The sequence below is a fragment of the Tripterygium wilfordii genome, chromosome 14 (assembly GCF_013401445.1).
Source record: "Tripterygium wilfordii isolate XIE 37 chromosome 14, ASM1340144v1, whole genome shotgun sequence".
Taxonomy (NCBI): Eukaryota; Viridiplantae; Streptophyta; class Magnoliopsida; order Celastrales; family Celastraceae; genus Tripterygium; species Tripterygium wilfordii.
In genome coordinates this window covers 12317793-12340103 of record NC_052245.1, presented here as the reverse complement: position 1 = coordinate 12340103, position 22311 = coordinate 12317793, and the positions used below count along the sequence as shown (strand labels likewise).

General features: G+C 38.6%; 6 protein-coding genes and 1 pseudogene across 7 annotated transcripts; 5 read left to right on the top strand and 2 right to left on the bottom strand.

Annotated features, from left to right (window-relative positions):
- Window positions 1–88: 88 nt before the first annotated feature.
- Window positions 89–3594, top strand: LOC120014423 (double-stranded RNA-binding protein 2-like). The gene is made up of 4 exons (XM_038866370.1): window positions 89–194; window positions 653–927; window positions 1664–1883; window positions 2174–3594. Exons 2-4 carry the CDS (start codon window positions 682–684, stop codon window positions 3373–3375), a joined length of 1668 nt encoding a protein of 555 aa, XP_038722298.1. The 5' UTR covers window positions 89–194; window positions 653–681; the 3' UTR covers window positions 3376–3594.
- A 1074-nt stretch (window positions 3595–4668) lies between these two features.
- On the top strand, window positions 4669–6572 carry LOC120014631 (F-box protein At5g52880-like). Of its 2 annotated transcripts, none has more exons than XM_038866639.1 (4): window positions 4669–4863; window positions 4958–5080; window positions 5169–5420; window positions 6052–6572. In XM_038866639.1, the coding sequence occupies exons 1-4, from the start codon at window positions 4792–4794 to the stop codon at window positions 6322–6324; spliced, it is 720 nt and encodes a 239-aa protein (XP_038722567.1). In that variant the 5' UTR covers window positions 4669–4791; the 3' UTR covers window positions 6325–6572. The 2 variants fall into 2 exon arrangements, with proteins under 2 accessions (XP_038722567.1, XP_038722566.1); XM_038866638.1 differs by having other exon boundaries at window positions 4958–5101.
- Window positions 6573–6710: 138 nt separating this feature from the next.
- LOC120014255 lies at window positions 6711–7531 on the bottom strand. Its single transcript, XM_038866170.1, has 2 exons — window positions 7088–7531; window positions 6711–6863 (listed from the first exon to the last, which is right to left on the bottom strand). The coding sequence occupies exons 1-2, from the start codon at window positions 7529–7531 to the stop codon at window positions 6711–6713; spliced, it is 597 nt and encodes a 198-aa protein (XP_038722098.1).
- LOC120014254 lies at window positions 7530–8179 on the top strand. The gene is made up of 2 exons (XM_038866169.1): window positions 7530–7649; window positions 7760–8179. The coding sequence occupies exons 1-2, from the start codon at window positions 7530–7532 to the stop codon at window positions 8153–8155; spliced, it is 516 nt and encodes a 171-aa protein (XP_038722097.1). The 3' UTR covers window positions 8156–8179.
- LOC120014059 (putative F-box protein At1g67623) lies at window positions 8170–8656 on the top strand. The gene has a single exon (XM_038865986.1). The coding sequence runs from the start codon at window positions 8201–8203 to the stop codon at window positions 8573–8575; it is 375 nt and encodes a 124-aa protein (XP_038721914.1). The 5' UTR covers window positions 8170–8200; the 3' UTR covers window positions 8576–8656.
- A 3094-nt stretch (window positions 8657–11750) lies between these two features.
- Window positions 11751–15281, bottom strand: LOC120014296 (annotated as a pseudogene).
- Window positions 15282–16534: 1253 nt separating this feature from the next.
- LOC120015646 (probable serine/threonine-protein kinase At1g54610) lies at window positions 16535–21754 on the top strand. The gene is made up of 7 exons (XM_038868155.1): window positions 16535–16897; window positions 17108–17392; window positions 17492–17809; window positions 18607–18834; window positions 19534–19634; window positions 20062–20176; window positions 21118–21754. The coding sequence occupies exons 1-7, from the start codon at window positions 16535–16537 to the stop codon at window positions 21400–21402; spliced, it is 1695 nt and encodes a 564-aa protein (XP_038724083.1). The 3' UTR covers window positions 21403–21754.
- Window positions 21755–22311: the final 557 nt, after the last annotated feature.

The window sequence follows — 22311 nt, the reverse complement described above, 5'->3', positions numbered from 1 at the left end:
GTTTAAAGCTACTCTAAGGGCTCCTTTTTTCCCCCACATTCATACTATTAGTAAAACTTGGCTGCTGTAATTTCAAATATTTGTGTATCTTGGGCCCCCGGAAATTTGGCTTTTGTTGGGTCGATCGTCTGAAGCACCGCTTCCCAGGCGTTCGAGGATTCAAAATCTCTGCGGTGACATGACGTCGGCTTAAGGTTAGTTCGTAACTGCTTGTTTGGGTACGCATGGCTCTAAATTGAAGTTTGCCCAGATGGGTTTTGGTTTTTTAAGCTTTGTTGCTATATGGGTTCTTGTTATTGGGTTCGAATGGTTTCATTGAAATGGGTTTCTTGATCTGGTGTGGGTATTGAGTATTGACTGGTGATTGATCTGATTAAGCCATTAAGGAGGATTCTCATCTTCTCATGGATATCTTTGAGCGAGTTGTTTGATTTGCTTGTAAATTGTAAATACAGTATCTGTTCAATTCATTGGGTGTTTGGTTGATGTCTTTGAGGGTTTTGTGTGGATTGGTTTAAACTCGATACCTATCTCATGAATCCCATCTCAAGATATAGAAGGCTTCATCTGAATTCTGAAAGTGATTGCTCTTCTTAAATTGAGGGTTCTGTCTTTCTTCAAATGTATATAATTTTTTTCTTTGTTTCTGTAGATTCCCTTGCGGCTGTCTGGTTCACAGGCATGTATAAGAACCAGTTGCAAGAATTAGCTCAGAGAAGCTGCTTTAACTTGCCGTCATACGCCTCTATACGAGAGGGACCAGACCATGCCCCTCGCTTCAAATCCACTGTTAATTTCAATGGCGAATTTTTCGAAAGCCCTAACTTCTGCACTACTCTCAGACAAGCAGAGCATACTGCAGCTGAGGTTGCCCTTAATGTTCTTTCCAAGAAAGGTCCCTCTAAAGTTCTGGCTGCAAGAGTTTTGGTATATACTCCCTTATCCTGTTAATCGTTTATTCACCTATTTTTCTCGAGTTACTTGTTTCTTGTTTGATATTATTTTAAGTATTTGTACTTGGTAAATTTTGTGGAATTTAGCCTGGAATATGGAATAGATTCACACTATTTCATATTGTAACACAAAAGCGTGTCAAAAACCTACCGATGACTGGGTAATCCATCACTATAGAGGACAAATCTATTTTAGGTGAATGGGCTTTGGATTTTACTCTTTAGAAAGATGTATGCTTTTGAAATGATGGTTTGAGTAGTTTAATAAATCGAGGATTTTACAGCCAGCTTAGAAAGTAGAAACATGTGCTCTGTTCTGCAGCAATGTTTCATCCGTTCATGATTCGTATTGACCTGGTAGAATAAGTAAATCGCCAAGGCATGAAACTAATATTAATATCATAACTTGTTGAGACAATGAAAAACTACTTCGGAGGTAAAATGCTGTCACTTGATAAGATTGGAAAGATACTGAACAAAAGAGGCCAAAACAATGAGAATATAATACAATTAGCATTCAATTTCCTAGGCTCTCTTATTTTATCTAAAGATTTAGTTGTGTACTAAAATGTACTGAAATTGTACACTCGAATCTTGTGTCTTCTTCTAGCAGTGTGATTCTCAAGTGCTTTTAGAATTATTTTGTTGGGATTCTTCATTCCATCTTTGGTTGGCCATGCTTTGCACATTTTGATGTTCTTGCCACACAGGACGAAACTGGAGTTTACAAGAATTTGCTTCAAGAGACTGCTCACAGAGCCGGGTTGAAGCTTCCAGTTTATACTACTGTGCGATCAGGACCGGGCCATGTTCCTGTTTACTCTTGTACGGTGGAACTTGCTGGAATGAATTTTACAGGAGAACCAGCTAAAACCAAAAAGCAAGCGCAGAAAAATGCAGCAATGTCTGCTTGGTCTGCCTTGAAAATATGTATGTATTCTTTTGTTACTCTGTAGAGGTGTTCTGTCTGAAGACAATAATCACAACACGACTCCTGCCTGTAGCATGATATCAATGAGCTTAGAGCTACTTGAATTAAGATTAAACGGTGATTTTTATCACACATTATTAAAAGGTGTCTTTTTGAGCATGAAATGATTGAATATGCTATGAAATATGGGGCAAAATTTGGTTTTATCAACATTCTTAGAATAATTCACCAGCCGATGTATGTTGTGTCTCATCTGCTGATATTGATAAATATTACGTTGATTGTGCAGTGTCAAAATCGAGCTTTTCATCCTCTTCCTCTCCAACACCAACAGAGTATGCTGGCAACGATGAACAAGAACAAGTAATTGTTGCTCGTTACCTTGGTACTCTACAACCTCAAGATGCAAACAATTTGGGACAAAGAGACCGGCAATTGCAATGTCGTCCAGGTCCCGCGGTCCCGTATCGAGGAGGCAGATCATTTCATTCTTCAGAACCCCAAAAATGGGCATATTCTCGATTTTGGCCGGAAGTGCCAATGTTACATATTTCTCCTCAGGATATGGCCTCCTGGCAGCTGAGCCACCAATTGGCTCTTTCATCTGCACCCTCCATTTCCTCCAGACCTCAGATTTTCCCATTTTGTCAGTCTATACCGCAGCCAGATTACAGACCGTACTTATTCGCACAAGAGCAAGAACCTGTCCCCAATGTTCCAGGAATTGGCTCACCTCTGTACTTCTCAAACTACGCTATGCCTGTTCCAGTTAGAAACGATTCAGGGGTTACCATAGGAGAAACAGAAGAAAAGCCGCAAGTGGAAAAAGAGTTGCTTAATGGTGAAGGAGATTCTGATTGTGGGAAGAGCAATCTCCCATCAAATGTATGCATGCCTTCTTTAATCGAAGTTAAGGGCGAAAGAAAGAATGTCTCCTCAGCTCCAAACACCAGGATTTTGGTTCACCCAGAAAGCAATGAAATTGAACAGGGTCACCGGATCCCCCTTAAGCCCATGGAAGCCAAATTTAGACCCAGAGGACAAAATGCAGATGTGGCAAAGTTTAGGTCAACAAATCCGCATATATTGAATTACTTGCAGTCTAAATCTATGCCTCAGGGTATCCATAAGACTGGTTCTCCGGGGGCAATAAGAAGTTCTGTGCCAAATTCATTTGCACCTCCAGTGATGGTCAGAGCAGCCAGTGCTAGCCCTTCTGGTAGTCTCAGACCGGAGAGTTCAATCTCTCCAACACCTGCTCCACCAACAAGAATTGTCAGTTCTAAATGTTCCACAAGACCTTGGCTGCAAGAAACAAAGGGGATGAGAGGCATGGCTGTGGCGCATACTATGGCACCGGCAGTTCATATTCGCTCAGTAGTGCCAGTTTGTTCAGCTCCTCCCGCTAAGAGAAGCGCAAGGCCTAGCCAAGAGGTGCCCTATCCTGATGTTGAAAGGATGAGATCTGAAAAACAAAGGGAGGACATATGAGAATAGCAACTGCTGAGAAAATTGAATTTAAATGCTGTCAATTACAGGGTATTTATCTATAGAAAGGAAAAGGGAATAAATGATTATTGTAGCAGAAGAGTTCTTATGAAAAAATTGAGCTTCTGCTCATTCTTTCAAACCAAACAACCGTTTCTGCCCTGACCATGAAAGACCAACGTACATTCTATGCATTGCACCAGAAAGAAAAGTTTATTACTCCCTCCGTCTCGTAAAGATAGTCTTACTTTTTTTTCACACTGATTAAGAAAATCTAATTAATATAGTAACAACATTCAATTATACTCATATATTTTTTAATACACCCCTAATTAATACTTAGATGATCCTAATTAATACTGTGATAACAAAACACATTAAATAGGGGTCTTATAGGAAACTAATGAACTAATTACATTCTAAAAAATGAAACAAGACTATAATTTGGGACAGACGAATAAAGAAAATAGGACTATCTTTATGGGATGGAGGGAGTATATATGTTGAAAATTGGCTTAGTGCTCTTGGTGGTGATATTATTTTCCAGACATAAATTTTCTGTAGAACATGAAAAAAAAAGAATGGGTCCCATGCTATTGAACACATCTGACGGTGGTATAAAAAATTGCAGAAAACTGTAGGGGTTCCATTGTAGGGACCCTGAATTAGAAATGAATACAGGGAAGTTTGAATCTTTAGACATGTTTTGGACTACATGGAAGTTTGAATCTTTAGACATGTTTTGGACTTTAGATATGTTTTGGATTCTTGAAAAAGAAAAAATGATATTACAATGTCTTATGATTGTCGAACCCTTAAATGTCTAGTCAATTGCTGCGCCTAAATGCATTTTAGGAAGAACCAATTAGTTCTTGAGTTGCATTTCATCCCTATCCGCACCCGCATACTCTTTTAACATTAGTCGGTTTGGATCTCCACATAGTTTCACCCAAACTTTATCCTGGTCATGAATAGATTAGCCGGGTTCGGATCCATAAGCAGTGATAATTTCTCTATGTACTAAAATTCAATATTAGGGTTCTAGAAAAACAGATTTTCTCTGAAGAATTTTCGCATAATGAGAGTAGAAACAGGGAAAAGGATAGAATAAGGATTGATCAATCGTCATGAGTGAGAGAGTGGAGTTTGGCATGAACTCCCGCGGTTTTTACGCCAACTACAGCCACACACCATGTAGAAATTAACGTGACGTGTCGCGACGAGAGTGATTCATGATATTTGACCCTTTAAGTTTGACCTGCTCATAGACTCCTACAAAAGCCACCCAATCTCCTGCATCCCAAACCATTCTAATGCCTCCTGCGCCCTCTCAAAGTCCACCTGAAACGAAGAAACAGAACACCGCAAGCATCGATCGTTCGTATCCAAAGCTCCATGATTTTGTAGCTCTGCAAAATTATGAAGAATTTGCACTGTATAGAAAGTTCACTGCCTGATGATATCGCCTTGAAAATCGCTTCATTTCTTCAGGTTCATCGGTTTTCAGCCTTCTTCTTCGTCATCATCATCGACCCTGAATGTTCCCTTTCTCGTCTCGTAATCATATGATTCGATTTCTTGACAGGTGCCGGAACTATGTGCGTTGGGTAGTTGCTCTCGATTTTGGAGCGAGATATGTGGATCGGATTTCATATGGGAGTCACTGAGCCGATCGCGCTGGCCCTTCTTGTCTGAAGCATCGTCTTCGGTTCGAGAAGCCAAAACCCTAGTAAATTTCTCGAATTCGTTGATTCAACTTGGTGTCAATTTCAAATTAATTGATTTAATTAATGCAGGGTTGGAGAGGGTTTTATGTGGACAAGCATAAGGAGATGGCTGCCAGAGCTGGCGCGATCATTAAGTTTGTTGAAGGATGTTGTTCTCCATGTGAGTCCCTTGAGGTTGGGGATTTTCTAAAGGCAATTGAAGACTTGTGGGAAATGCAGTTTGGGTTCAGAGATGTTGAAGTTTTACTCTTTAAGCCCGGACTGAGTGTGTTGCTTAACTTGCTTGGGTTGCATTACTGCATCAACTGCCTCAATGTGCCCGTAAGGCTCTACAGGATCTTTTGTTTATAGCTTAAACCTGGTTGCTTTGTAAATGACCATTTAGTTCTCTATTTGAATTAGAGCATGTGACATGGATTTCATTGCAGGGCACTAAGAACAGTTTTTAGTCATTGCCTTCATGGCTATAAGCCTATAACCCTAGATAGTTGATAGGATTGGGAGGGCTTGGAAATTATAGAATTGGTATGACAGTGCTCATGGTACTGCTGGGGTGGAGTGGGTTATGAACAAGGCAGTGATTTTGATTAAAATCAAAAATAGTTTTGCAGATAAACCTGGCAAATCTTGAGCTTTAGTTTGGATATTGATAAGAAATGACTTAGTGGGCGGAAGCACTGTTTCTTAAACAATTTAGCACTTTTGACAGCGAGATTTAGGAATCTTTTGTACTGCTTGATGAGTACAACATAGCTATCTGAACAGTTGGACATTTAAAATTGGCTTGCATCTTCTTTTTACAAGGTGAATCTCTTCTTGTATGTATGCTGCTATCCGTTTGGTAATTGATAATTATAGATTTGCTAGCTTTGATTGTTAAATGGCGATCCTGAAAACGATGTAGATATTGTCAGATATATGCTCTCAAATGTTTGCACATTGTTTTTGGCAGGTTGAGTATGTCATGGAAGCTCTCCTAGAATGCAAGATTTCAGAGAGGCAAGTGCGAGTTCAATGGTGGAAGCTTGGCAGGTGGTTTTATGGTTTCCGTTTGCGGGATGAGTCTCATTCTCGCTGCATCTCCCTTGCTGATCTTGCATTAGCCAAAGAAGATAAGATTCTTCGGGTGCTTCACCGTGGCGCCATTCACGAGGTGTTACGCATTCAGATATCTGCTGTTAATACCTTAAATCCTCCTTGGCCTTGTCAAATCAGTCCGAGGTAAGGTTAAGGAACGCGACAATGATGATGCATTCCTGTTTACTGATCTTGTATTTAGCATGGTAATTACTAGTGTGTGTACTTTAATACATTCATACATGTTTATGGAGTTTCAGATGTATATATATGAACACAATCAAAGAAATTAGTGTTTATATACATGTTTCTTGTGTAAATGATTCTTGCATGTTATGTATTTGAGTTATCTATCATTCTATTGTATTACCAGAACTTCCTGTGATTTTTTCACTAGAGAATGTTTGAAGTAGTTTATCAACACATCAAGTAGGCCATTGTGTGCAGTGTGCCCATGTGTAGATGTTGGGATCAGAGGTCCTGGTCAATCGAGACAAGTTAGGTTAGATCTTCTGTATTTTGTCTCAAAATCTATTATTTCATCACGTGCAGAGTCACGACTGCACATGGATCATGTGGATCAATTTCAGCGTTTGGGATAGATGGGACAAAAACAATGTGATTCTTAACATTTTCGTCATAACGCACATATAAAATATATACAACTATGTGTATGCGCACACACAACTAGGAAACCACAAACTGAAAGCAATTCAAGCAAACAATGCAAGCAAGAAGCTGGACAAAATCAAAGTCAATGCAGCTACATGATGCTATCAATACAAGCAAAACCCTAATGGTGATCTTGATCTCTTTATCAGAAATCAGAATACATCAGGATTCAAAGAACCGATAATGGGGTTGTTTTTCTGGGCCTGTCTAAAATGCATCGTCAAGCCATAATTGCTTACCTCGAGAGTTCTCAACTGCTCCTGATACTGAGACAATAATTTCTTCGAGTCCCGGACCTCCCTGTTCCGATCCTCGGCAAACTCTTTCTGCCGTCGAAGCTGAACGGCGATAGCGCGTTTCAGTATTGCATTCTCTCCGATCATCACTTCGATTTGAGCCGCTTCTTGTCGACGGATTGACTCTTCGTGCATCTGCAGCAGACTTGACGCGCGGGCTCTGGCATCATCAATACTTGTCGCACTCTGCAATTCCCTTACAAGAAAGTCCGCCCACCCAGCCAGATCTCCACAACTACTCAATTTTTCTTTCTCCGAAGATGTATCTGATTCCGCAGCGAAACCCCCCAATTTCTCCTCCAAAGAAAGCGCAAGCAGGCTTTCGATGACAGGGTCTAAATCGTTGCCGCATCCATCCAGAACTCTCTCCAGAAACTGGGACTCCATGGGAGGAAATAGAGAACGAGAAGACGAGGAGAGAAAAACGAATAGGCGAATGAAGAACGTCAAAGAAGAACGATTTCTTGATACCTCGCACAACCGCAGAAATTATCTTTCAATCTCTGTTAAACCCCGCTTAAATATCAGTTGAAGGATTCTTCGAATACCAGTTGGATATGGTAATCCGTTATCCGTTATCAGTTGAAGGATTCTCCGAATACCAGTTGGATTTAGATATCGCGTTCAAAATCGCTTCAATCTTTCAGATTCCATCGAATTTCAATTCCCCTCTTCTTCTTCTACTTTCCTTCATCGTCATTGACCAGAATTCCTTCAATTTCTAATTTAAATTCCCCTCTTCTTCTTCTTCTTCTTCTTCTAGTTCCTTCATCGTCATTGACCAGAATTCCTTCAATATCTGGTATCGGAATCATATATGATCTGCTAATGGAACTCTTTGCTCGCGTCGGATCGAGTTCTGTCAGTGATCTTTATAAAGTGAAACTTAGTTGTAAAGAATTTCGTGAACCTGTTGATAATGATTACATATACGAGTTTGCTTCAATGGAAAAACTTCCTATGATTGCATGGCATGCAAGTGAAGGAGCGGCGTCGTTCTTCGAGCGCTAGCTGCAAGAGCAGTGGCAATGCGGAGGCTTTTTTTACAGCCTAGGAATGGTTGAATATTTCGGTGATGGGAGCCATGAATCGTGGCTTGAGGATTTGAAGAAAGCAGCGGCGAAAGGTCACAAGGAAGCAACATATGTATATGGGATTATCTTGTTGTGTGCTGGAGGTGAGTCGAAAGAACAAGGAATGGAGCTTCTGTGTTCTATGAAAAACGAAAAGTCGCTGGAAGGTTTGAGTCTTGCAGTACGAAGAGAAAGAATCAAGGCTGCACTTCATCGCTTGTGGAAGATTAACACTAAACTTGTTCCGAAAGAAGAGTTAGGGTGCCATACATTGACATGCATCGATGCAAGAACAGCAAATGGGTATGGGTGGCCATTGATAGGCGATGAAGAAGATCTCATGGCTTGTAAATTTTGAATACCAAGTTAGACAATTCTGTAATACAGTATGTTGTAGGGATCAGATTGCATATATAATTTTGGTTTACACAAAATCAAATATTTTTCTTGTCCTCAGTATTGTCTTCCAACAAGCTTGATAAAACCAATTTTGTAAATTTAATTTTGGGAAATTAGTAGATTTATAAGCCATTGATGGTACAACCCAGAAGACATCAGTGGGGAACAAAAAGAAAACTGAGGGAAAACAAAGCAATGAACAACCTCTTACAAATGCTATGCGACTTAATGCTATGATCTATTTGATACCACCATTAGAAACTCAAAAGGAAGGAGATGAACTGGACATGGAGAGATCCTGGACAAGTCCTTCATTGGCAACGATAAATCACATAACACTTTCGCGGCCGCTTTGATGGGATGCAGAGAATCAGAAGCACAAGGGCAATGATCATTGCCATGAAAAGTCCCTTGAGATCAGAATCTCCACCATCATCAGTCTCACAACAAACTGTTCCCATCAGAAAATCTTGGTCTCCTTTCTGCTTCTTTGGAAACAAGCAGAGTGGAGGGGCTGATCTATAAGAGGAGAAAGGAATTGGCACAAACTAGGTCTTAGAAAAGTTGGACTTGGAACTCTTCTAACTTGAAAACCTGTTGGCGTCTGGTGTCTGCATTCTGGCTTCTCTCAATAAATTCCGAGGAGTTGGTAAAATAGTCTTTTGAATGGTATGAGATACATAAAAGTTTTCTTTGTAGAAAATTTAGAACAAGTAATCAAAATCTTTTATAATTGAGAACGATACCATACAAATTTGTCCTTTGCACATCCGATATGTGCCCAAACTCGAGCCATCAGGCCCTCGAACACAGAAATATTATTCCCAGTGAGAATCGATTTCAGGAGCTTCCGAATCTATACAGTTTGACCCCAGATAGATTCACCACTAGACTATAGTCCAAATGATTCGACAGTGATTAAGACTTTAATGCACTCCTTTGGTTATTATTATTTTTTTCCAATTGACAAGTCAATGGTGTGAATGATGATGCATTAATAATTAAGTTGATGACAATTATGTAGTAAGCAACATTATACAAATAATTTAACAAAATCAAATTGAGTAAACCATATTATCATCACACAGGTTGAACATCACCTTCAGATGGCAATGTTTCACCAAAGAGTTTTAATCATTACTTGCCATCAAATCCCTACTCCCTCAGTTCTTCCCCAAATATGTTGCAATAGAAACATCACATTATTGTTGCTTGTTTTCTTACCAAAAAAACCCTATTTTCAGAAGATGATTAACCCTAGTTAGTCTGGCCAGTGAAGAGTTCTGCATGACCGACTTCATTTGGAGACTTTGATGTCTTATAGTGCTTTGCCAGAGTACGATTAACTTCTAGATTTGAAATCACTGTTTATATACTTGGCATTGACCATAATTCACAAGAACATTCTGTAGTCTTAGTAAGAGGGGAAGGGTTAAGGATTTACCTGGTGTGAGATATCATATTGTTCGGGGAACCCTGGATGTTGTCGGAGTAAAGGATCATCAACAAGGGCGTTGCAAAACCAACTATTACCCAGACACTACAAGTGATAGTTTGTTATCAAAACTAAAAATCTCACATCAGTTTAACATAACTCAACTGAGTAGTTTATAAGCAAAATCCGTCTCTTATCACATTGTACTATTGTAGACACATTTTCATAGGCCTAAGAATCAATGTCAATGGCTTATGAAGAACAAATCCGTGCGGACCCGTGATCCAAGGTGGACAATATCTTCAATGTGTTTAGGTTGGGAATTTCAATTGCAGCAGCAAATTGATGCTTGTTATCAGTTATCACTAATATCTCAGCAGTTGAATATGAAAATGATACTTGATAGAATGGTACAACCCAGACGACATCAGTGGGAAACAAAAAGAAAACTGAGGAAAAACAAAGCAATGAACAACCTCTTACAAAAGCTATCTATTTGGTACCACCATTAGGAACTCAAAAGGAAATGGAGAAATGGACTGGAAATGGAGAGAGACTGGACAAGTCCTTCAGTAGCAACGATAAACCACATACTTCCGCGATGGTGGTGGGATGCAGACAACCAGAATCACAAGGGCAATGATAATTGCCATGAGAAATCCTTTGAGATCAGGATCTCCACCACCACCAGACTCACAACAACCTGATCCCATCAGAAACTCTCAGTTTCTTTTTTCTTGGTCTCCTTTCTGCTTCTTTTGAAACAAACAGGGTGGATTGGCTGATCTATATAAAGAGAATGGCACAAACTAGGTCTTAGAAAAAGTGGACTCGGAACTCTTCTACTGTGAGAACGCGTCGGTGTCTGGTGACTGGCTGACTGCACTGTGGTTTCTCTCCATAAATTCCAAGGAGTAGGTAAAATCATCTTTTGAATACACAAAGTCTTCTATCTAACAAAATTTCATGGTAGTTATGGAGTCTGAACGGGTTTTGTGGTCAAACCAGTTTTCCTTCTTGGAAACTTGTCCGATACGTACTGAAGAATACAATTCTTCAGCATGACTGTCAATTGTAATTCCTATTATTATCATAATCACAAATTGGCACCATAACTCTTTTTTTGGTAACCAAGAACGTTCCGATATGAGCCTAAACTCACCCGTGCGCAAAGAAGTTTTCTAAAAAAAACAAGGTAAGGTCGGTCAAAGCTTGACGGGTGATCACAAAGATATCATTATTGCTTCTCGGAAGAATTTCACTCAAGAGCTTCTAAGTCCATGCGGTTTGACCTCGAAAGAGATTCATCATTAAACCATATTATCATGTCACAGGTTGAGCATCACCTTCAGAGTTCAGATAGCAATGTTTTACCAAATAGTTTTAATCATTACCATCAAATCCCCCCCTGCTTCCTCAGAAACATCACATTATCGTTGCTTGATTTCTTACCAAAAACCCTATTTTTTTTCATATGATAATTAAGCTCACTTAATCACATAATTAGTAAACCAAACAAAACAGTTTCATTAAGATAGATTTGACAATGTCTTCTAATGCTGCTTTAAGAAGACTTGGATTCATTACACCACAAATTTCTTGTCAAAAAAAGTTCAAAAAAATACCCACATATTTCTTATGAAGGGCCTGGCTACATCTGATTAACTTAAATACAGGCATATTGGCAATTTCCCCACCATGAACTGAACTCAAGTTCATTAGCAAATTCAACTAATCAATTCTTCTTTCATCTTTCAAAGAAAATCATACAGGGCGTAAATGGCTCCGAAACCAAAAGCTATAATCAATTAATCATGTACATATAAGTGGCCTCTTGTACAGCTCCCGTACGCCTTTCAAACAGTTCTTTTATTAGACTAGTGTATGAATAATGGTTATTTTTCATTTATAACAAGGACACTATTCTGCATATAATCTCAGAACTCAGCAACAAAGCTCGAGAACAGTTACCAAGCCCATAATCAAGCATTCTTTGCACCGCTACTGTAGCCCCATCCGTGTTAAATGTTACTCAATTCGTGTTGTGATGGCTGATGCGTCAGTCTTTTCGATATTCCAAGGAAATGAGCGAAGCTATGGTATTTTGGTTCCCATCCAATCTCCTCAAGGTTCTTGCGTTGTTTAATTTCTTACCCAAAGGATCACTGGTGCCTGTAAATACAACAGATTGCAATGGTGATGTTTTAGGGAAACAAAGAACAAAATGTTTGTAACCAGATAGTATAAATCTACGCATACAGCTAAAAAGATTCTATTCAGTGTCATAGGATATGAATAGATTGACAATATATTGGGTGGTAACTTACCACTAAAGCCCTCAAATTTTTTACCGAATTTACCACTTTTGGCAACCAAGTCCATCACTTCCTGTCTGCAAGCAGATTAGTCAAAATTCCCTCAAAGAAACGCATCTAATTTGCACGTCATCATCATTTTACAAAAAAATTCCAGAGACTGAAGTCTGCAAATATAATTGTAATGAAAGGTTCATGAAAGTACACCTTGATACTGGATGATTGTCACAACCAAGGAAAATCCAGCCACGAAGTTTCTTCTTCAAGATTGCAACTGAAAGGGAAGGGAGGCTGTATCCTGTTATGAAAATTGAAAATTATGAAAAATAACTTCTATCAAGAAAATAATCACTAATCAAAGCACATAAATATATTCAAGACAATTACATATGTGGAAAATGATTGATAATGCGGCAATACCATCAAGGAGAAGGCATGAAACTAGATGTTTCTCTTGAATATAATGAAAAATAGATCGTAGCAAGAAATTGAAGGTGTGAATGAAAGGTAACATTGACCCTGGCTCATTCACACAGAACCCTGATTCATTCAAGAAATGAAATGCAGAACAATTCTTCACCTCATAGTATTCAGGATGTGATCTGGACGAGCTTCAACAGTCCCCTTCCGCAACCAGTACGCATTTGCTCCTCTATCTTCTTCGTATGGATAGTCCAGGTTGATATAAGCAAATGTATGTAACATTGGTAATCACTCATAACAAACCCTTGAATCTACCTCTCAAAGAGTCCAGAAATATGTATAATTCAAAATCAACAAAAGGATATGTAAAAATTCCAGCACCACTGCTTCTGCTTTCAAAAGGACATCTGTCCAGCTTCTTCCAATTGGAACTATTGGAGTGTCCTGGAAAGAAAATATCAAGACCATAAGAACTGATGAAATCCTACTAAAGTTCTGAAATAACCAAAGAAAATCTACAAAATACAAGGCAATGGTGCTTTGTTATATTTTTACAAAAAAGAGTATATTATGTAAGATGTAACACCTCATCACATTGTCCATTGTCATTGTAGTCATATGGTGCAGAGCTTGAAGTAAATAAGAACGATCCTTCACCATTCTAGCTCAGTGCAGCCCGCCTATTCAATCCAATTTAAAACATGCAACTATGAGTTCAATAATCCAAATTAAAAGTAGAAAAAGAAAGCCTTCACGCTGACACCATCCTATTTCCTTAATTACCTGACATCGCCAGGGTAATCTGAGCTCCGTGACGGAGAAGCACAAAAAATCACATAAGGGAATTTATGGGTCAAAGTTGCACCCTTCAATGATGGATTAATCCCCATGTTGATCAATTCATCATGGTGATCTGTGGTCACCGTCTGCCCATAAACTTGACATCCTGGATGCTCCTGCCAATAATTTGCGCATCAACAAAATTAGTGTTTCCTTTCTCCATAAACTACACAGACAATTCCACTGTTCTTGCATACCCTTTATTGGCAAACTAGGCTACATTTCTTTTTAGACTTGCAGATTTAGACTTTCCCAAAGAACAAAAACAATGTACCCATCTCTGTAACAAGTACTTTTATGTCTATACATGCGAACACGTGGCCTAGCGAACATGTGGGGTAACATCAGCGTCCCTCCCTCATGTCTGTCCCCGACCCGCCCCTGCGGTAGGCTTGTTTATGGGAGTTGTTGACCTTTACTGCACCAATAAAACTAGAACTAGAAGTACTATTATCTAAAATTTGATTTACAATTCTTCTAAGGGTCATATAAAAAAACTGTCAGTATTGATCAAAGAAAGAAAAAGAAAATAAAACATGCATTGAATAGCTAGCACGCTTGAGTGCTAGCATAAGTCAATATTGTTGAAAAGAAGACGGCTTATTCGGCTAGTGGGCCAAATAAGGTTTAATGCAAATCATGCGCCAGGATTTGCCTCCAGATTGTGCCAAATATGGTGGACCAAAGGGGGATGTATTACGGCTTGAAAAACTCCATAAATAGGCTGAGTAATTTGCATAAAGATATAGAACAAGACACAGAACAAGGAGAGCAGGCTTGAGGGAGAGCTTGAGTGAGAGAAATTCTCTTGAGTGCTGTTGGTTTCTTGGTTCTGATAATTTTCTCTATTGTTCTTGATATTTCTATATTTCTGTGAGGAGGGAGGATCCTGATAATTTTCTCCACAAAAACTGACTCCAAATTCAAGCCCATCAGTTACAGTAAAGAACAAAAGGGTTGATGAAATCGTACCTCACGCCATTTCTGGGCAACTAAGCGACCAAGAAGACCTGGCCCAACAATCAGCAGATCATTCACACCCACCAAGCCAGAAGATCCAACCTCCGCTCCTTCGTTTGCTGCACCTCCATTCATCAACACCCAGTGCAGTAAAATAAAGAAATCAACAAAATCAAACAGAAAACCATAGAGAGGTGAACTAGAGAGAAATACCAATGCTGGAAGATGCGGAGACGTGGCCATGTACGGCAATAATGCTGTGCGTCTTGATGTTCTGAGAATTTGGGTCTTCGAGAATGAGAGATTTGCGAGATGGGTCCAGAACGGTTGTTGTGGTCTTCTGGGAGTGAAGCAGGAGATGGGAATGGTGAAGGTCAATGCGCCCATCCCTCTCATATATCAAGGCAATAAGAAGATTTTGGGATTTCTAGAATAGTGGGCGTTTTATCGGGTTGACATTTTAAAATCTTTTGACCCATGGGGCCAATCATGCTTATACACGTGGCATTGATTATAGTTACCATTAAAATTTACGTATCATATTCATAGTTTATACCAAAATTGAGATTAAATCCTACAAAATATATTTCTTTTATATATAATTGGATTGATTTTTTTTTTTAGAAATAAGGGCATTATTCATTGAATCAGTAAACGAGAATAGGCCTCAGTTAAAAGAGGGATAAATATAATTTGGTACTCCTTGAGCCAAATCCGAATAGCACCTTAGTTTTTAGAATTTTTATCCATGAGTTATTTTTTTAATGGATAATGGTATTGTCATATAGTCTTGATAGCCGAAATCACATTCAATGAGTCCGTCTTCCAAGGGCGGATCTAGAAAATAGATTTGGGGGTTTAGTCGGTGAGGAAGCCATGAATTTATAATAAGGGAGCTAAATGTTGATGGGGGTTTGGGGGGCAACGTTATCAAATTTTCTTGAAGACTATTGATATGCAATAAGTAAATATCTACATAGTTATTAATTATGTAAATATCTATGTAATCATTAAATTCAAAATTAAAATATAATATTTATATAATCTTGCATAAGTGCATATCAACCAATAATTATACATTTTATACTAACAAACATATTTTATAGTTGTTAGAAAAATATAAATATTTTTTAGTAATATATATAATATGTATAGAATACTTTTCAAAAATTAAAGGGGCTAATGAGGAGAAATACATGTATTTTTAGAAAGACATATAGTTATATCACGTTATAAATATACATATGTGTATAAATTTTTTTTAAAAACCGATATAGAGAACCACGAGTAACTTAGATGATATTCATGTGTGTAATATCTCATAGAGGTATCAAATTCGAGTTTCCCATCCATCCTCTATATTTAAAAAAAAAAACCAATATAATTAATTTTAATTTTAAATTCAGATGTATATTTCTGGTTTCTGTCTCATAACTTTTTTTTGGGTAGGGATTGTAGTTGTTTAGTCAAATAATACAACAAAGACCAGAGAAACTGAGAGACACATGTAACCAAGAAACAGATCCAACGTTTTTTTTTTTTTTTCCCACTAACATTCTCTCCTTTCTCTACATCCAATCAACCAGAAAATTCTCAAAGAAAAAGAAAAATTGTTGTTATTTGACTGTTTTTCTTGCTTTGCATTAGTGTCCGACTGTCTGTTTTGGATTTGGTCCTTTTGGAGATTTTTTCTTATCTGCTTTAATTTTCAACTGTGGGGGTGGGGTGGCCAACCTCGAATCATTGCGTTGCTTTCCTTTTGTCCAAAAAAGTTAGGTTACTCTCTCTCTCAATTAGTACACAAACACACTCTCTAATTACTCTCCATTGTTTCTTGTTTCCTTGCTTTTCTGCATTCAACGATCCCGAAGAAGGAACCGCCATTGTTAGGGTTTGCTGTGATTGTGGCAACTTTTGTTGAAGATGTCAAGATGAGGAGTGGCTGATGGGGTGTGTCTTCGGGAAACAGGTATCGGCGAAGCCGGTAGTGAGGCAGGAGGAGTCAGATGTGGTGGTTAGGGTTGGTAAGAAAGCGGATAGTGGTGAAGTAAGGAATGGAGGGAATCGGAGGGAGAGTGAGGAGGAGGAGGAGGAGGCGGTGGCGAAGGAGAGAAATGTGCGGTCCAGGGGTGAGAAGAGAGAGAGAAGACGGTCTTCGAGGCCGAATCCGAGGCGTAGTAACCCTCCGAAGCATGTTCATGGAGAGCAGGTAGCGGCTGGCTGGCCTTCCTGGCTCTCCGCAGTCGCCGGAGAAGCTATCAATGGCTGGACCCCCCGCCGAGCTGACACCTTTGAGAAGCTCGATAAGGTAAGAATGATAGATGTGTTTTTTGGTTTGAGAGTTTTGCGGTTCAGTTTGATTTATTTAAGTATAGTTTGAGCAATACAGGTGCACTAGGCATTTTTTCTTAAGAGTCCAGAATTAGAAATCGGTATAGATTTAGTAACTTTACTACTATCTTATCCCATGCATGGAGGATAACTTTGTTAGTTGATTGTTTGGGTTTATTGGGATTAGATTGGGCAAGGTACATACAGTAATGTGTACAAAGCAAGGGATTCGTTGACGGGGAAAATTGTTGCAATGAAGAAGGTTCGGTTTGACAATTTGGAGCCTGAGAGTGTCAAGTTCATGGCTAGAGAGATTTTGATTCTGCGGCGTTTGGATCATCCTAATGTTGTCAAATTGGAAGGTTTGGTGACTTCAAGGATGTCATGTAGCTTGTACCTTGTATTTGAATACATGGAGCATGATTTGGCTGGACTTGCTGTGAGCCCAGGAATTAAGTTCACAGAGCCACAGGTATTGAAATTCTTGTTTGCTAGCTAGCTATTCTTTTGAGTGTAATTGGATGTGCATACATTGGGTGAACTTTTATGTATGTATATGTGGACATGGCAGGTCAAATGTTATATGCAACAGCTCTTATCTGGGCTTGAACACTGTCACAACCGCCATGTGCTGCATCGTGACATTAAGGGGTCAAATCTTCTTATTGACAATGGTGGAATTCTTAAGATAGCTGATTTTGGATTGGCATCATTTTTTGATCCTAATCATAAGCTGCCAATGACTAGTAGAGTGGTCACCCTATGGTATCGACCCCCAGAGCTTCTTCTTGGGGCCACTGATTATGGTGTTGGTGTGGACCTTTGGAGTGCTGGTTGTATACTAGCTGAGCTATTGGCTGGAAAACCTATCATGCCTGGTCGAACAGAGGTAACTTCTATTGTTTGACTTATTCAGACGATCTACAATTGTGTTGTTCCTTCACCCTGAGATTCTTTTGCTGGATTTATATGTGCTAGTTGCTGTGTTCTAGCTTACAATACCTTTTATGTAATTTTGTTACTTATTTAATGAATGAAAATTTATAAACTGAGTGTTGTAAATGAAATGCCACTGTAAAAGTAGAAAAGCTCATAAGCCATAACATTGTGTATGAGAAGTATGCAATCACCTTGGACAAGAAAACAGAAGCAAGAGTAACCACCAAAAACCCAAGAACTCAAGACAAAATAATAACCCTCAGCTTGACTGCACCATCAATGTCAGAAAACATCAACTCTTCAGTGGTGTTTTATAAAGAGAAGCTGGGGATCACCACTTAGTACGAGTAGTTGAAACCCCACCACCATGACCTTGAGGTCAGGGCTTGCCTAGAAAAAAACTGGGGCTGAGTTTATAATTTTTGAGACTTATCTTTAATATATATACTTGTGTGCTGCATCATACCTTGAAGTTATGCTTTATATTTATCTTGGCTATGCCCAATTATGTTGGAATTTGACCTTGGTATGGAGATATTTTCTTACATGATCGATTCCCACATGTTATTGTTTATGCTTATGCTACTTGTTTGGTCACATGAGAAAGAGACCAAAACCATTGTTTATTGCAATTATTGGAGTCCACTACATGATGGCTGACATAGTCTTTAAACAAAAGTCAAAACACATTATTCCATATGTAAAGTTTTCTATGCTTGCTAATGTCGTCCTTTTTGTGTTATTCAGGTGGAGCAACTCCACAAGATATTTAAATTGTGTGGATCCCCATCTGATGAGTACTGGAAAAAGTCAAAACTACCGCATGCAACAATATTTAAGCCCCAGCAATCATATAAGAGATGTATAGCAGAAACTTTTAAAGATTTTCCACAACCATCGTTGCCACTAATTGAAACCCTTCTTGCAATTGACCCAGCAGAACGAGGAACTGCTACTGCTGCATTGAGGAGCGAAGTGAGCTTTCATATTCTGATACTATTTTTTTGTTTTAACTTCATTAATCGTTTGCTTACTGAAATACCGATTTCAATGTGCCTTGTTTTCTGTATTATTATTAGTGTAAAGTGCTTTATACATGAACTATATAGTGAGTATTATATTTGATGATATTTTGTGTTGGAAAGGGGATCACCACTTGGTCTAGTGGTTGAACTCCATCATCATGACCTTGACATCATGGGTTCAAGTCGCCCCTACCCCAAAAAAAGCTTGCCACAACATTGTGAATGATATAGTTTGCCTTGATGTGTATGCAGATTTAGAGGATTCATTGAATTTTCTAGTTGTATGGTATCGGGATTTGGCTGGTTGATTTTCTTTAGAAAGTGTTATTATGAAAACTATATCATTGCAAAAACATTGTGAATTTGTTGAATCTTTTCTATGGTAATCGAGCCAGGTTGAGATTTCTTTAGCATGACTGGTTAGGCAATGAAATCAAATCTAATACCTAAGTTGGATTGGTGAACAAGATTGAGATGCTTTGCTGTTTCATTTTTTTGGAGATCTAACAGTTTCATGAAAAATTGAGTTCTTTCTCTGAAGTCGTGGTAGCTACGTCAATTAGGGGAGTAAACTTAATAAATTGAATCCTGATTTGAAGTGAAAATGTGAATCATGTGATTGACTACTGTGATTGGCTTCTGTTTGCAGTTCTTTACAACCAAGCCTTATGCTTGTGAGCCTTCTAGTCTTCCAAAATATCCCCCCAGCAAGGAAATGGATGCTAAATTAAGGGATGAAGAAGCAAGAAGGTGGTTAAATGCAAATATCCTCTATTTCAAATTTCTTGTGATTAATTTTGATGTTGGTTAATTCTTTTCCAAAAGGATGGTTTGAAGTTTGAACCTTATTTGTGCGGTTGCAGTTGTTGAGACAACATTCTGTCTAATTATAAGTTGCAAAATTGTTTAGACACAGAGAATGTGTTTCATTACCTTGCCTTATTAGAAATTTGAAATTTATCTTGCTGTCCTTTCTGAACAAACCTTGTTGCAGGTTTAATATTTTTTTTTTGACTTAATTGGCCTTTTAATGGTGATCAGATTCATATTCTAAGCTTATTTTTCCTTTTCTTTAAGGACAAGAAATTTATACATCTCTGGAGTATTGTTACTATTGTATCTCCATCCCCCCACCCCCACTCTTTATGTAACCTGAAACAAGCTATGATGCCTCTAGGTTGAGAGGTGCTGGAAGGGCTAATCCAGATGGCATAAAGAAAACCCGTCGTGAGAGACCTATAAGGGGAATTCCTGCTCCACAGGCCAACGCAGAGCTTCAGACCAATCTTGATGTATGTCAGATAAGTCTGCCTTTTTAGCCTCTCCTTTTTCCTCATGTTTGTTTAAGCTGGCATGAAAGTTTTGCAGAAACTCATATTTTAATTAAATTGAATAGTTTGTGAGCAATACATTTCTCTCTTTTGAGTAACATGTCTGCTACTTTCTTAGTTTCTTTCAGATAAAGGATAAATAAACTTCCAATTTTTGGGCATGATTCTACCTGGCATTAGCAGATGTTTACTTTTAGCTTGGTTTACTTACAGCTGTCTCTTTTGTGACCAGTATACACCAATTCCCAATGGCCGCCCATTTGAGAAAAATAGCCTTTTACACTTGCACACTCGTATAAGCATCAAGATTTTCTAGACATAGATGAAGCCTGCTGATTAACATACTAATGTGGGCGTCATTGAGTTATGACCAAAAGAAAGAGTGATAGAACAAAATAGACCTGAAATATATGAGGGGGCACTCTATGAGGGTGAATGAATCGACTTTTGTTAATGTTATCACTTGAAGATTAAGTGACACTAATTATTGACAGCAATTATCCATAACTTGTGTATTTCTTCAGGTTAAGTTTTATGAGTCTTATTTTTGTTTCCTTAATAAACATCTAGGACAAAATATTTGCTAGGGACACTGGGACTGACGTGTGGCACTGTACCGTTTATATGATATATATGAGAACTCAAGCGGTATATTTGCATATTGATGATACTCCCTCCCTCTCCCCCTTATATGATATTGCAAATGTGAGTTCTGAGTTCGAAAAATGCTTTCCTTTCAAACTTATGATGATTGTTTGTTAGCATCGGTAGTAGTGGGGCTGACGATTGCCCTTGATTACTTAATTTTACAACTTGATCTGGTGGCAATACTTCTGATTGATTATCTTTGAGTAACTTTTTTAATGCCCATCTGTCCTCCCCTCCTCTCCTCTCTCTAACAGAGGCGGCGTTTAATAACACATGCAAATGCAAAGAGCAAAAGTGAGAAATTCCCTCCACCGCACCAGGATGGAGCCCTTGGTTACCCTCTGGGTTCTTCACATCACATTGATCCGGTTTTTGATCCCCCTGACGTCCCTTTCAGTTCCACAAACTTTGCATATTCTAAGGCACCTATTCAAACTTGGTCCGGCCCTTTGGTGGACCCTGCCTCAAGGAAAAAGAAGCACATTGCAGACGATAGACATACACATTCAAGGTCTTCAAAGAAGGACTCGCAGGGATGAAAATTCTGGTCAACTTGAAGATAAATGAAGAACCGTGTTATACTTTCTGGTATTTTGTGAGATTCTTGTAGAGGCTGCAAGCTTTTGCTTGATTCTTTTGGGAATCATAGGTAAAGAGGTAAGCAATTCCATGCACAAGGCTCCCGCAGTGGGCAGCATCGGGGACATGCAGCTCAGCTAGATTGCACGGAGAGGTAAAATATCGTTGTAAGTCAATTTTCCAATCCCTTATTCAAATTTTTGGTCTTTTGTCAAACGTGAGAAAGCTTCCCTAGTGTTGTATATGTGAAAATATTTCATCGTATTGGAAAACTATCTAGATTAATGAAATTTTTTTAATAAGTTTGTTTCACATGTTTTTTCATTGATTCTTCTCATTTATCCTGAGGCGTCTTTCCCTTGTGTTTAGTTTTAGTTTCACATGGCAAGTTTTATAACCATTGCTGTTAGTCGTGCATGATCGAAAACGCTTTGTATTTCAAGCACACGGCTGTAGATGTTGCTTATTTCTGGCATCCGTTGCTTGGCGCAAGTGTTGTGCCGAATGAGAGATGAATCAGAAGTTATTTCATTTTTTTTAATGTAAACATGTATTCAATAGATGTGATTAAAGTTCAAAGTAAGATTGATTGATATGCTTTCTGGCACTGTAGCACTCTGTCAGCGCCTGTGAATGAAATCTGGTGCTAGCATTGTGTCAAGGGAGAGCGTGTTCCGGAGAAGCGAATCAAGATTTTTTTTTTGGTTTCCATATGATTGAAATGATACTTCCTTTAGGTGAGCAACTAACAATTTCTGCGCATATCATTGAGATCATGGACTCGTGGTTTAATTAGACACAACATCCGTCTTTGAACATAGGAGAGTTGCTAAGAGTAAAATTAGGGGGAAAAAACCGTTTATATGGAA

Coding starts and splice junctions, on each gene's coding strand:
- LOC120014423 (XM_038866370.1), top strand. CDS start 682: ATGTATAAGAACCAGTTGCAAGAATTAGCTCAGAGAAGCTGCTTTAAC. Junction 928..1,663: donor TTCTGGCTGCAAGAGTTTTG/GTATATACTCCC, acceptor CTTGCCACACAG/GACGAAACTGGAGTTTACAA. Junction 1,884..2,173: donor TTGGTCTGCCTTGAAAATAT/GTATGTATTCTT, acceptor TTGATTGTGCAG/TGTCAAAATCGAGCTTTTCA.
- LOC120014631 (XM_038866638.1), top strand. CDS start 4,792: ATGAAGAATTTGCACTGTATAGAAAGTTCACTGCCTGATGATATCGCC. Junction 5,102..5,168: donor TTCGAGAAGCCAAAACCCTA/GTAAATTTCTCG, acceptor TAATTAATGCAG/GGTTGGAGAGGGTTTTATGT. Junction 5,421..6,051: donor TCAACTGCCTCAATGTGCCC/GTAAGGCTCTAC, acceptor TGTTTTTGGCAG/GTTGAGTATGTCATGGAAGC.
- LOC120014254 (XM_038866169.1), top strand. CDS start 7,530: ATGGGAGGAAATAGAGAACGAGAAGACGAGGAGAGAAAAACGAATAGG. Junction 7,650..7,759: donor GAAATTATCTTTCAATCTCT/GTTAAACCCCGC, acceptor AGTTGGATTTAG/ATATCGCGTTCAAAATCGCT.
- LOC120014255 (XM_038866170.1), bottom strand. CDS start 7,531: ATGGAGTCCCAGTTTCTGGAGAGAGTTCTGGATGGATGCGGCAACGAT. Junction 6,864..7,087: donor AGCAGTTGAGAACTCTCGAG/GTAAGCAATTAT, acceptor GTGGTTTCCTAG/TTGTGTGTGCGCATACACAT.
- LOC120014059 (XM_038865986.1), top strand. CDS start 8,201: ATGGTTGAATATTTCGGTGATGGGAGCCATGAATCGTGGCTTGAGGAT.
- LOC120015646 (XM_038868155.1), top strand. CDS start 16,535: ATGGGGTGTGTCTTCGGGAAACAGGTATCGGCGAAGCCGGTAGTGAGG. Junction 19,635..20,061: donor AGGGATGAAGAAGCAAGAAG/GTGGTTAAATGC, acceptor TGATGCCTCTAG/GTTGAGAGGTGCTGGAAGGG. Junction 20,177..21,117: donor AGCTTCAGACCAATCTTGAT/GTATGTCAGATA, acceptor TCTCTCTAACAG/AGGCGGCGTTTAATAACACA.